At 37.8% G+C, this 14,406-nt stretch overlaps 1 protein-coding gene across 20 annotated transcripts in view; it reads right to left on the reverse strand.

Moving 5' to 3' along the window:
• Nucleotides 1-367: 367 nt before the first annotated feature.
• Nucleotides 368-14,406, reverse strand: part of armc9 (armadillo repeat containing 9) — a 30,133-nt gene continuing 16,094 nt past the window's right edge. For 6 of the 20 annotated variants that reach the window (XM_078946548.1, XM_020702341.2, XM_078946547.1 and 3 more), the window contains 6 exons: nt 13,426-13,524; nt 13,033-13,148; nt 12,687-12,841; nt 11,617-11,719; nt 8,291-8,475; nt 368-1,348 (listed from right to left, as the gene is read on the reverse strand). In XM_078946548.1, coding sequence (XP_078802674.1) covers nt 8,292-8,475; nt 11,617-11,719; nt 12,687-12,841; nt 13,033-13,148; nt 13,426-13,524 — 657 coding nt within the window. In that variant the 3' untranslated portion in view covers nt 368-1,348; nt 8,291. Of the gene's footprint in view, nt 3,768-8,290; nt 8,476-10,649; nt 10,788-11,616; nt 11,720-12,686; nt 12,842-13,032; nt 13,149-13,425; nt 13,525-14,406 lie in introns of those variants that run through there. The other 14 variants (XM_078946551.1, XM_078946546.1, XM_078946550.1 and 11 more) reach the window with 6 other exon arrangements.

Below are 14,406 nucleotides of genomic sequence, written 5' to 3' on the forward strand. Positions count from 1 at the left end.
GTGTTGTTGTCGTTTTGGGCACCCATTGCAATAAAAGAATCACATTTCCCAAAGGCTGAAAATGAAAATGTAATTCAGTTACTAATGCATGTAAACTTTAAAGTTCAACTGCCCCCCGCCCCTTTTTCCTTTTGGTCTTTTGCACTTTTGTTTTGAGTAAAAGCAGCTGCTTCCTTTCTCTCGCTGTTACAGCTGGACAGTTCCAGCATGGCTCAAGCTCAGGGTTACACGGCCACCTGGCCACGTGCGTCAGCCTGTCATGTGTGGCCTGTTTCCTCACATTGTGCTGAGGCTTTAGTGTTAACTGCTGATATGAAATCTCACATGAGAGACGTTTAGAACCCTGAGCAAAACTATAGACACAACGTACAGCAAATATCACACATTTATTTAAAAGACACTCGAAACGCGTCATATATCAAAATGTTACATTTAAAAATGAACGACAATAAAAACACAGCACAACAAAAAATGCAAATCACCACATCAGGAAACTGTGCAACTGAACAGTACAAAAAGTTAAATTAACAATATCTCCTTCTTTTTCCTTTCGTGGTGAAACTATTTAAAATCTCTTATCTGACCAGAACATCTTTTTATCAACTACCTCTCATATAAGCTGTGTCAGGTAAATAAAGCATTATTTTAGAACTGGTATAATTGTTTATCATCACAAACAGACATTTCCCACATAAAACAATACAAATGAAAATATAACACTTTTTTTTGGAGGGTAATGATAGAAATGTGACTGGTTTTTGTCAAAATGTAAGTTAATCTAAACTGTACAATAAATAACGCCATATGTTTACATTAAACCATATTTACCTTTTAAACTCATACTGGCTGAGTTCAAATGTAGTTACAAAGAGAAGCAGATCTGTGCACATATTTTATGCAAGCTTAAGAAAACACGAAGAGCTTCATCAAGGCAAACTTCTCTTACATGGCAATAAATTATATAATTTTCCTTCAGTTTAGTTGTAACACAACTTTTATTCTGTTGGACATACATTTTGTAAAATGTAAGTGTTTCCTGTTCCACCTTATGGGAAAATGCAAATGCTTCGAGGTGCACAAGTCTGCCTGACTGGGGGAGGTGATTATTACCTGCCTTCCTATTATGTTACAAAGTAGACCGTGTTGAGGCCAAAGAGGGAAAAATGCAGACCCACAATCCTACACATTGTTCAACCCAGTCCTCGTCCTCCTCTTGCTGCCACTGCTGATCATTAACAATCTGCAGCCTTGACCCCGATCATAACCTGGGGGATGATGTTACAGGAAGCCCGGTGATCCTGGGGAGATAGTGCAACCCCATGGTGACAGCTCCCTCTTCATCTCCTGTCTGAAGATGGAGAGTGTAGAGGCAAAGAAATGGGCAGGGTTGTTAAAATTAACACATTTAATTCAATGACAGCAAACATTTGCCATCTAGATACTGTAAGTAAAGGTATTAGACATTTTTTAATCTAATTTTTACTTTTCTTTTGCCAACAGTTGACTTTTTCAACATAACAAAACACAACAGACTCCTTTCTAAGCTGGCCAATGATTTGTTTTTAGTAACACTGCTACCAAGAGAATGGAGAGTAGTGATAAGAAATCCTGCCTCACATCCTTTGCCTTCTCTGGTTGCTTGCCAACATAAGAGGAACCTGTCATCACGTTTCGAAAACCTGCCTGACCTGTATTGACTACAGTTCCTTTTTTTCCCCCATCCCAGCATCATGGAGATATGACGGGTCCTCTCCTTGTTTGCACAGGCTGTGTGGGTGGCCGTCTCACTCCCGTCTTAAAAGGTGGAGCATGTTTGTCAGCCAAAGCCCTTCTGTATATCAAAGGTGTTCCTGAAGCCAATCTTTTCTCGCTGTGTTGTCACATTGTAAACCTAATTAATAATAATAAAAGGTGCTTGTCATAACATAGAAAGCTGAGCTTTGATTTGAGTGACCTATGAGGCTTTATTAAATCAAAAAACGCTTAAAGAGAAGACAGAGGTCTATTATGTTAGATAACTGTAAGTGACAGAATGAAAAAATCCATAAAATCCTTTTGCATATTTTTTTACATAATGGTGTAGAAAATAAGCCTTAAGCTTAGACAAGCAAGAATTGTGTCCATCACAGACCTGTTACTACTTTTAAGACCCACTCCAATAAAAAAAGTGTTTTTTTGTTTTTAACTTGTAGCATGTTTCTTATGATGGATGACATATAAAGAAAATTAAGACTAAAACTGCATTTCTGATTACTTCTTTTTTCAATCGTCGACTTGTAGACAAATACATCCATGTACGTCTCCGTTTCCCTCTTCCAAGCTGGCATCTGGCTCAAAATTGCACAGCTGGATAGTTCTGATATTGTTCACCCTTTTTGTTGAACCGCTAATGTTGGCTTAGGGTTGTGAGCTAGCGTAATAGTGTAAACAAAGCAAGGATGGAAAATGAAGACATGCTTACTCTGCTCCAATAGTCTCGGCCACAACTCAGAGCCTTATTTCTAATGAAGTCCTGCTGCTCTGCAGAAACTATGTCCTAGAAAATGATAGGTTTTTTGTCTCTAAAAAACAGCATAGTCATAATTAAAAGACCGCTGGGAATGTTTTTAAAATAGATCAGAAGATGATTGGAGTAGGTTTTGAGAAGCCCTTCTATTCTTCACTTTTTTGTTATATCCATAGCTCCTGTTTGAACTGATTATCTCTAAAAAAGACACCTGTCCACACCCAATCAGAGTGTAACCTCTCCACCATGACCCAGACCAAAGAGCTAAGGAGACCAGGGACAGGATTGTTCTTTCAAACAAGACTGGGATAAACCAATCTACAATAAGCAAGCAGCCTGTTGAGAAGAGATCAACTGTTAGAGCAATTATTACAAAATGGAAGAAAAAACCAAGATCACTGACAATCTCCCTGCACCCATGGTTCCATGCAATATCTCATCTGGTAGAGCACAAATGATCTCGAAACAACGGGGAAACAGGAACTGGTCAATGACTTGGAGAGAGCTGGGATCAAAGTAACAAAAGTTACTATAGTAACATAGTATGTTGTCATGGATTCAAATTCTGCAGAGCTCCAAAGCCCCCCCTGCTTAAGACAGCCCATGTCCAGGCCCATCTTAAACTCTACAGAGACCATATGAATAATCCAGAGGAGGATTGGGAGAAGGTCATGTGGTCGTATGAGACCAAAATGAAACTCTTTGGAATAAACAACACCAGCTGTGTTTTGAGCTGCATCCAAAGAACACCATACCCACTGTGAAGCATGGAGGTGGAAACATCATGCTCTGGGGCTGCTTTCCTGCAAAGGGGTCAAGAATGCTAATCTGTATTAAGGAATGAATGGATGGGGCCATGTATTGTTATGATGAGCGTGGCTGGACCCAGAAGCAGGACAGAAACAGAAGGTGGCTGAATAAGTGATATTTATTGAGTCCCAGTGGTGGTGGAGGGTTCAGGCTTGGATGATTTGTGGCTTTGACAGGTGACGGAATTGAACCTTGCTTGGAGTGCAGAAGAGTGACAAACGGTGATCTAGGCTGGAGGCGTAGCTGGCGGTGATTCCGCATGAAGCAGACGGACTGACGTCGGCTGATGGGTGATGAGAAGATGGGTGGCAGGTGTGATGAGGATTCCCTGGTAGGTGTGGGGGAAGACCAGGATCCTAACATGTATGGACAAAAAAACCTCCTTCCACCAGTGAGAGAATTGAGGATGAAACATAGCTGCATCTTCCAGCATGACAATGATCCAAACCGCCTGCAACAAAAGGAGAGGCTACTTGAAAAGCATTTCAAGGTTCTAGAGTGGTCTAACAAGTCTCTGGTCCTCAATCCAATGGAAAATCTGTGGAGCAAGTTGCAAGTCTGTGCTGCCCAGCAACAGCTCCAAAACATCATAGCGCTTGAGAAGATCTGCATGGAAGAATGGGCCAAAATAGCATCTACTGGTGAAGACCTACAGGAAATAACTGACCTCTGTCATTGGCAAACAGGGTTACATTACAAAGTGATACGGTAAGCTCTTGTTACTGACCAAACTTTTTCTGCAACATTATGCAAATATATTGTTTAAAAATCAGAGTGTGATTTTCTGGATTCTTGGTTTATATTCTGTCTCTCACAGTGGAAGTGTATCTATGATGAACATTCCAGACCTCTCTCATCTAATACTTTTTTGCTCCACAGTACATGCCAGACACTGGGCAGACCTTACAATGACAGCAATCATGAAGTTTTAGCATGACCACTTACTGCTATAACAAGCTTTTGGAAAGTGCAGCAGGCCGGGAGCTGGAAGATATCACTTCTGAAATGCAGTTAAGATGCATGACAGCATGGCCTAATGCAATTATAAAGCTAAAAGCCTCAGATGTTCTCTGCACTGACAAGTTCATTCTTGAATGGAAGCTAATAAGCTGCTCTCAGAATTTGACCTGTCACAATGTCACATTTTTCAAGCATGACAGAGATTAATTGTTTTTGTGTAAAACATTGATGGGGTCTCAAGATTGGCAAAAAACAGACAAAAAAACCAAAACCAAAACATTTGTTTTACTTTTTCTTGCTGTCTTATGCTTCCAATTGTTTTCTTACTTTGGATCAGAAACAAACAGCAACAACTCTTATCTGATAAAACTTGATCTAAATCTAATTTGGACCATTTTTTTGATTAAACCGTCTCTGTTGGACTGAAACAAGGAGATCGGGACATGCCCTGTATTTATGGCAGCTGCGTAATTTTTGTAACATAATAATTTTTTTTCTCAAAGTAAAAGGTAACAAAGTGATTGCTTTACCCGTCGATTATTCAATCCCTTCACTTGTGATTTGGGAAAGTGGTATCCTCATATGATTGTACGAAGCGCAGCACACTCAAACCAGGATGTGGTGGTTTTGAGGTGCCCTTGAGTGATCATTAGCTACCACTGTGAACGTTTGGTAAAAGCACCAGACGGAAGAGCCGGAGCTTATCGCTAACAAAATGCAGTTAAGATGCATGAGAGCATGAACTGATGCTATCGTTGTGCTAAAAGCCCCATATATTTTCTCCAATGACTCAACGTTTTAGTGCATAATGTGGTTTCTTAAAAAACTGATCATATTGTTACATTTTTTATTAAAAAAAAATCCAAAATTTAGAAAAAAAATTCTTTTTGATTTTCTTTTTTAATGTCTCCCAATAGTTTTTATGAATTTTTGCTAGAAACGTTTCTCTTATGACCTTATATAATAAAAATTGATTTAAATAAACTGTTTATGTGTAGCTGATATTCAATATGTTTCACCTACATTTATGACCCGCCACCTGCTAAACCCCTACAGGTGTGTTGACACGGTTATCCAAAGCTTTTATAGCAGCATCTTTGTGTTTTTGTTTGTTATTGTTTGGAAAAGGATCCTAGAAAATGCAGAGTAACTGGAGAGGATGTGTCAACTTACAGTAAATGAGATATTTGTCACGTATGCTACATTTTAGAGGTATACAATTTACACAAAGAAAAGATCAGCTGTAATAATATGTGAGGCAAATGTGGGAACAACTTCATCAATATGTGGCTGAGATGGCAAACTGAATGCTTTTAGGCAGACTGAACACTCAACAGTACACATTACCTTGTACCTGCCTAACAAGAACAGGACATCATGTTCAAGAGTGTCTGGTAAATACATTTAAGTCTTCATACCATTTCATAAAAAGGGAAAATCTCATATAGCTACGGTTATGATCTCAAAGACTCATTGGCCACCTTAATTAAGGAGAGACAGCAAACGCTGTAAACAGCTCCGACCTACTTCCGGTGGCCACGACTCAAATCTCAAGACTTGAGTCGAGACTCACAGTTTTGAGCTGTGACCCGCCAGCCGGTATTAGCACCAGCACACCAAAGCTTCAGTAAAATATTATGCCACAAATTGAGCAATGGAGCGCCTTTTGACATGGTGAGTTCAATTTTTCCCATGATATTATCCTTTAATTCAATTCAATTTTATTTGCATAGCCCAAAATCACAACAACAGTCGTCTCGATGGGCTTCGAAGTGAAATATGAACTCAAAAGGATCATGAATACAAAGAGTTTAATAGGAAAATACTAAAATGCACTAACAAACTGACTAAGCTATACTGGCATCCCTGCCCTTAGACCCCCCTTCGCGGTAAGGAAAAACTCCCAAAAAAATGGAAAAAAAAAACGAAGAAACCTCAGGGGTGCCCACATGAAGGAGGGATCCTTTAGCTCTTATTAACCTGAGTTTTGTTGATAAAATGCACGGATATGTGTCACGAGTGGCTCTGAGCGCCGACTTCTGCTGCTATCATGGTGACATTTCTTATTCCATAGTTTATTACAACAGCATGACAGTAGAAAAGACATGACTATTGTGGAGGTTTTTTTTTGTCATAATTCAAAGTCTTCTTCCACTTTCGGCTTCTCCCATCAGGGGTCGCCACAGCAAACAAGTCGCATGGTAAATTTGGCAATGTTTTACGCCGGATGCCCTTCCTGACGCAACCTTCTCAAACCGGGCTTGGAACCGGCGTAGAGAAGGGAACAGGGAGCAGCCCGGAGTTGAACCCGGGTTTCACGGACGGAAGGCGCCGCAAACCAGCATGAGCTAATTCAAAGTAATACGCTTAATAATCTTAATTGACAATTCAATTAGCAATTTGATCATGCAATTAGAAAATACATTTTTCAATTGACAATTCAATATGCAGTTCAGACTTGGAATTTGAAAATACATTTTGCTATTTAGAATTTAATGTTCAAATATGCAATTGAATTTGACAATTTGAAAAATAAAATATTAAATAGAAAAAAAAATCTATTTTATTTTAAATTGTCATGAGTTTTTATGTAATAATTGAAATAACAATGCATTCAACAATTCAATATGCAATTTGACCATTTTGAAAATACATTTTGCAATTTACTGTACCATATTAAAAAACGATTTTTCAATACATGGTTTGCCTTTAAATCATTTTAAAGTGCCTTAGATCAAGCGTTCATCGATCACGTGTTGGGAGTTTAACCAGTTAAACTTCTTGACTCCTAAATTGCAAAAAAGCTGCACTTTAACAAATTAGATTTGGTAAAGACACGTGGATAGCATCCTTTTCAAAACGTGGTAGTGCTAATTGTTGTAAAAATGATCAAAAATAATAAATAATAATTGCTGTTTGTGCCAGAATGATATGACACCATGACTTACATTTATAGGAACAGAGCTGGGAAAGAAAAAGCTTGGAGAAAAACTTGCAGGGTTTGCACTGCTTTTACATTTGGCATAGAACCTTTTCGGATTTTACTGTAGGTGGCAGACAAGCGCTAGTAAACAGTGGTAAAAATAAAGAAGAAGACACCACTCCCTGCTTGTCCGATGTGTGAACACCACTGGCTGAATGTGCTTTCATGAAAGTGCGAATATCGTGTTCTTGAACAAACAACACATGCCTAGTGTGGATGTAGGTTAACGTGCATATACGGTTTACATAGACTTTTTGTTAGAAGTGGTTGCTTAAATGCACGTTTCCAAGCCCGGTGTGAACGTAGCATTAAATAAAGTGGTCTACTCTGCACCCTGCGATGGATTAGCAACCTCTTCTGGGTGTACCCCACCTTTGTCCTGCAGCAGCTGGGATAGGCTCCAGCAGTCCTGTGACCCCAAAGGGGAATAAGGGGCTTAAGAAGATAGATGGACGGATGGTCTACTCTGCACTGTTGTTGCATTTACTAAGGTGAAAGAACAGGCGAGCCTCCATTTTATAGATTCACAATCTATCTATAAGCAGGTATATACAAACTTGAGCTTTTTGACTCCAAGTACAAAAAAATTTGGATTTAAAGTGATTTATTTTGTACAACTACATGCTAGTTAAGATCACAATAATTTTGGTGGCTTAGGTAAACATGAGGCTGTTTGAGAGAGACTAAGCAGTTGCATATCTCTAGAATATCCAAAATTGACATCTTGACTCATTTCAAAACCTCTTGTACATGTATTTCAGGTGCTTTTTGAAACATACTAGCGGTTGTTGAGTGTACTTCAGGGAATTAAGTTATCATTTTTTTTCTTTAAATAATAAAGAAATATTTTTCTCAAAATATTGACAGATTTAAAAAATAGCTAATGCTAAAAAATGCTTTATTAAAACTAGATATTTCCTGAAAACACAAAATCTGGCTTCATGACAAAAGATCAAATACCGGTAGTTCAGTGAGAAACATGGTTTGTCACACCGGTTAGTATCAGTTTCTCACCCTAACTATCTGCTTACCTTAATTTCCCCCTCTACCTGCAAAACTGGCAGAGCTGGGTCTGTTGCTCTGCTGGGGTCCTGATTGTGAAAACTTGGGTTGCAGGGCCAGACGCCGATCATGCTGAGCACTGCTCGGGCTGATCAGGGTGTCAGGTGTACGTGGAATTTTGGGCTTGCTTGTGAATGCAGTCGTGTAACCACCACTGATGACAAATGGAACAAGAAAAAAGAAAGGAATGCAGATTAATTATACATGCCTCGAGACATTTGGAAGGTGATATAGTATACTTTGATTACAAACTCTTTCTTTTTTTGTTTCCTTTTGAAAAGTCTGTTAACAATGAATCATAGTTTCTCCCGTTCAGGAAGTAAATTGTATCGATTTTCTATTATTTCAATCTGGAACATTCCGCTGAATTGGTAAAAGACTGGATTAATGAAGATTCCACATATGAACAAAATCGTAATGACAAACCCCTTTTTATTTTAACAGTTAGACACAGATAAGAGAAACTCTACATCAAACAGTAACTTGGAAAACTTACTAATTAATTTTTGAGATAGCAACAGGTTTAGTCAGCTAAATTATTACTTGACTTGTGCAAGTTCTTCCGTTCGGCAATACTGCAGCTAATAATGGGTTAAATGAGCTACATTTATATGGAGTCTTCAGCACAAATCATGTTGCAACTCGGTGCAGAAAACCAGCTGCACTCATGGTTCCTCCCACTGCCAATAAACAGTATCTGTTTTAGACAATGGGCTTATTTCCTGGAGATAAAGCCCTGATGGTCATAGAATCTATATAGGGATTGAAGTATGATACTTTTCATACTAAGAGAAGCATGCATTTAAATTATCTATGCAAATGTTTTCATTTGAATTTATAGCTTCAGCCACGGCTCAGACCTTACTTGGATGGATTTCCATTAAACATGACATTTTTGATAGATAAGGACAAATTATTCGCTTCAAATCCTGCATTTGACTAAACCTTATGTCAATATTTTATTTATTTAATAAAAATAAAACAAAATGATGCAAACAAATATTTACTATATTAGTTGATTATTTAACATTCTTCTTTTTTTAAATTCAGCTGCAGATGTTTCAGACACAACCACAGTATAAAAAAGCCTTCTTTTTAAGCTCAGACTGCTTGTTTTGGAATCTGTTGTGCTATCAAAACAGAACCTAGCACTCCACACAAAGAATTAACCAAAGATTTGTAACATTTTGTAGCAAATGTTTAAGAAGCGGGGCTTCAGAGTAAAGTGCAGTCTGATCTGTCCTGCTTTGCCATTTTGAGATCAGTTGGAGATCAGCCTGACTCTTTAGTTTATCCAAAAATAATTAAAAAACAAAAAAACAAATGAGGTTCTCTGTTCACAGAACATGTTCCTTTCACATGTTATAGCTCTTGCTTCTGTTATCCAGATCAATATTAAGGTAGCTGTTCAGTAAAGTCCAGGTTGGACGTGTTTTACACTCCAGATGAAAACCAGGAGGCATAGCTCTGGCAGTTTTCTGGGACTCATTACAGGCAGGATTTGGTTCCTCCAGGATTTAAACGAGGGAAAAAGCATAGGAGGACAGATTGAATGAGTCTCTTTGTGGTCACTCCTTGTGTAAACTCATGTCGCAGTCTCACAGAAAAACTCAGCGCTGCTGAGTCACTTAGAGGAGTCCAACAACATTCTCGTGCTGGAAAAAGTTGAACCCAAAAATATAACTTGCCTAATTTTTAGACAACACTAATAAAAATGTTCAAAATTATATTTCAAATAACAATCTTTAATACTGAATCTTTTCAAATGCATTTTAAAACTACTAGCAGTTTGGGGTCTAATTTATTCATTTGTACATTAACTCTTCAATTAGAAATCGTATGAAGTTATCTTCTTTGCTTCAATATTATTTACCATTCATTAGAAACCTGTATAGCAATTTCATTGACTGTATTAGTCTTTCTTTCTGTTTTCTTCTAGCAAATAAACGTATCTAGCTGTAACAATTTTCCGTCATTGGTTTGTTTATATAGAGGCTTGCCTAGACTGAATAAACAAACCACTTCCAGACTATCTACGTAACAGCTATTATGGAGATCAAATCCTCCTACAGCTGACGCTCTCATAAAGCGTGTGCGCAACATGAAAAGTGCGTGAAAACACATCACTGCTGAATCATGTATTTATTAACACTATAAAATACTTTTTTCTTTAACAGTAATAATACCAAGCAGCCCTGATTGTGGGTTTTTTGGTTAAAAAAAATGTTGCTGAAAGAGAATTGAAACAATATTTAGCAAGTACGTTCTAATGTATCAGACATCTAAAGTGAATGAAGTACTTTCAGGAGTACAGAAGGGAGTGTTAACCTTTCAGCTGACCAAAAGACGATGCTCAACTAAGACTGTGGAGGCAGAGGACAGAGTACGGATGGCATCTTTCTTCCAATGCCACGTTGTGCTCTTACTTAAAGGTCCGGCTGGTGTTGACCCACGTACTGCTTACACCTGTTTGAGTTGAGGAAAAACTGTCACGAGAAGGTCGTTTGGTTAAAGGTAGCAGTTTTTAGTGGACACTTATTAGTCTACTTTCTTGCTGATGATGCTGACCTGTGCATTTGCAGCCTCTAAGAGCTCCCTCATCAAATTTTAAGCATGCTCTCATCTCCTTTTTGCAGACTAAGCATGTCTTTGCGTAAGCTAATTCTTTATAGAATTAGGGGAGCAGGACTGATTCCAGATTGCAGTTGGTTTGTCTGTGCCCCTGTACTCGGCTGTGGACCTCACCTCTGATTCGTCTCGCGCCCCCAACCGTTCACACTATTCAAACATGCAGTTGTGGAGTTAGATAAGCAAATGTTTCTCTCAGAGTTCTGGTACATCGCCTGTCCGTCATGGGTGAGGATCCCCCTTTTATGTGAACATCCCTGAGGTTTCTTTTTTTTCTTCTGGAATCTTATTTTTTAGGAGTTTTTCCTTACCGTGAAGGAGGGTCTAAGGCTAGGCAGGCCCAGTTTAGCTTAGTCTATTTAGTAGTAGTAGTTGACTATTTTGTGTTCTTATACAATTACTGGTCTGCTGTGATGACTATTGTTATAATATTGGGCTACATGTGTAAAACTGATGTGAATTGAAAAAATATTAATACTAGAAAAATAAACTAATAGGAAGTGCTGACATGGCAACTTCAGTTAATTAGATACATCTAAAGCTTATAGTTGTTGTCCTTTTAAAAGTGTTACTTTGCTCTGTCAGTTGATAAAAAAATGAAATTAAATACATTTGCATGAATATACCACATATAGGTTTGTGGGTGTGTCTGATGGTGCCACTTTACCTTCCGTGTCCATTGTGTTCTGCATGGGAATATTCTTTCACGACTCGGTGTTCATGACTCCCATCTCCCTCTGCAGCTTGGAAGAATTGGCCACTTTCTGAATCTGAGTAAAGGTGTGACAGAGTTTTAAAAGAAAAATATATCATCATTTTATTTTCAATATATCAACCCACTCTGATGAAAATTGTGTTTTTATTTTCTTCTTGTGCCATTTTTCTGATGAATGATGACATATTAAGAAACTTAAGGTCAATTTCTGCGTATTTCTTGATTTTAAATTTTGGAAATCACGAGCAGACGTAAAAATGTAATTTGAAAAAGAGCAGTTTTTGTGATGTAGAAAACGCGCTGGATGAGCCGCAAAGGGTAGGGGAAGGCTGGCGGGGTTACTTCACGCCAACAGTCCTGCCCACAATACAGAGTCGAATTTGTAATGAACTACTGCTCATCTGCAGAAACTATTTCCAAAAAAAACGAAATAGGTTTAATAATGCAAAAGACCACTGGGAATGCTTTTAAAATAGCTCAAAAGATGATTGGAGTGGGTCTATCTATAAACTGAAAGGATGACAAATGACAAAAAAATGCTGATTAATGTTAAACCAAATTTCAGTTAGGAGTGTAACCGGATGTTTTACAGAAAGACAAAAATTGACTTTTGATATTTTGTGTTTTCAAAAACGTTGCTATATTTTCCAAGTCCAAAAGTGGACCAAGCTCCATGTTAACGCTGAGTAACTTGAAAAGATACAGCACGGAGCAAAAAAAGAGACACCAGTTAAAAAAATTAATTAAAAAAATTAAGGCTCTTAGCAATACTTAAAGGTGCTTTTGACTCCGCCTCCCTTTCCTCCGATCCTCTGATGTCACGACAAGCTTTGCTATGACAACAGTAGTAACAGGTGATAATAACTGAAAGTTGATTGTGACCCCCTAGAAACGCCAAAATGCATAAACGATTTAAGTGTAAATGTCTGATGATCAGCTGAGACGAAGTTCAAACACTGTGAAATGGCTCTACCCAATGACACGCGCTAGATGAACTGAATTCGACTGTTAAAGCTTCCCACCAATGCTGTGACGTAAGGAGCTGTCAGTGCTTGGGCGACTGCCAGAGCGAGTTGGAGGCCGTGAATTGTATTGGGATAGAGGAAAGCTCCTCTCCACGCTCTTCTGGGGAACTTCCTGGATAAGTTCAGGTCCTTGATTGATGGCTCGAAAGTCACTAAGAATTTCCCAAAAACAAACAGGAGTGTTATTTACAGACTGAACTGCAACAGTTCCTTACTGTTTAACGAAGTAAGCATTTCTTCATAGCTGTTCCTTGCAGCTCTATGAAATATTCTCACCTTTAAAAAGTGTCATCATATGGTTGCACTCTTGTTTTTGTGATATACCTTTGTGTGTTTAACTTACCCTGTGGTTAGATCACGGTGAGAACTTGGTGTCACAGGGCGCTGAAGAGGCCCATCGCCATTAGACTGCGGTAAAGGCGTTGATCTCCTTTTTGCTTTTGCCATGTTAGTCATAATCTGCCACATACACAACAGTAGATAAGTAGAACAACCAGGAACTTTATTACCCAGCTAATTTGCAGTTGGTAGGGCACAAATTAGAATACGTAAACAAACAGGCTCATCGAAACCATGGTATTCTTGTGTTTTAGAAAGGGCAATCAATATTCTTTCTGTATCTGGACAATGAAATAACAACATTTATAATTAGACTAAACGAAAAATATGTGCCATATCCTGTCAAACATTTGGTTAAAAATGGAACCAAAAATAGGACCATGAGTTTTGGCCTTACTCCCAGGTACTCTGTGGTCAACAAACTCTCTCCAGACAGTTCTCCGTGCTCTGGTTGAAGGAGTTCCTCCCTGTAAAGATCTGTCTCCAGTAAATCTTCCTGTGAAAAAAAACAAATCAACAAGAGTTATACATGTATTGGTAAAAGAGTTTTTTTTAATTAATTAACATTTTCTGGTAATGATTTGCCACAAAATTGTTTAAAATCCTAATTCATGCTTCTGTACACTTCTCTCTTCTCTAAAAAAGCTATTTAAAGGCTTTGAGTTTTTATAGTTCCACAAAAGTGAAAACAGAAATCTTGCATAAACTGATTAAAGTGTTTTAAAATCTGAAATAAATGGTAAAAATGTCTCATAAAAATCGTGATATCTGAAAAAAATGAACGGTCATCCATAATCTGTCAAATTATGACATATGTATTTCTCAAAAGTTCCCCATCATTCTTTCCATTTTTTTTAATGACTCAAGAACTGAAGGAGCGCTAAAATAAAAACTAAAATTTTGCAGCAACTGGTTAAAGTATCGGAAATACCAGAAGTCAATGACAGAAATACTTTCAAAAAACCTTATGACCTAAAAATGAGCTGTACAGTTAAAAAATGCAGAGTTAGAACAAATGTATGAAAAAAGGAAAAAAAGGGGAATGTTGCTGAACAATAGGTAAGGTCAAACAGTAATACCGAAATGATATACTGTTTTATAGAAGTGATATAGGAAAAGGAGCAACATTTAAATTGATCTAACTACTAATCATGTGTAACTTGTTCAACCAAATGCCAAAGTACCACCAAAAAAACAACAACTTTTTTCCTAATATGTCATAAAACATTAAACATATCCATAACAAAAGTATAAACAAGTATCTAACAGACAAGTACACTTTGACATAGAAATGACTTTCATAGGTAAAGTAATTTTGATGAAGGATTGAAGAGGCTTAAGCATGCTAAAAAAAACACAGAAGTAGAATCAAGATCAA

This window comes from Oryzias latipes, chromosome 4, assembly GCF_053564925.1.
Source record: "Oryzias latipes strain Hd-rR chromosome 4, Olatipes_Hd-rR_3.1".
In the NCBI taxonomy this organism is placed as follows: Eukaryota; Metazoa; Chordata; class Actinopteri; order Beloniformes; family Adrianichthyidae; genus Oryzias; species Oryzias latipes.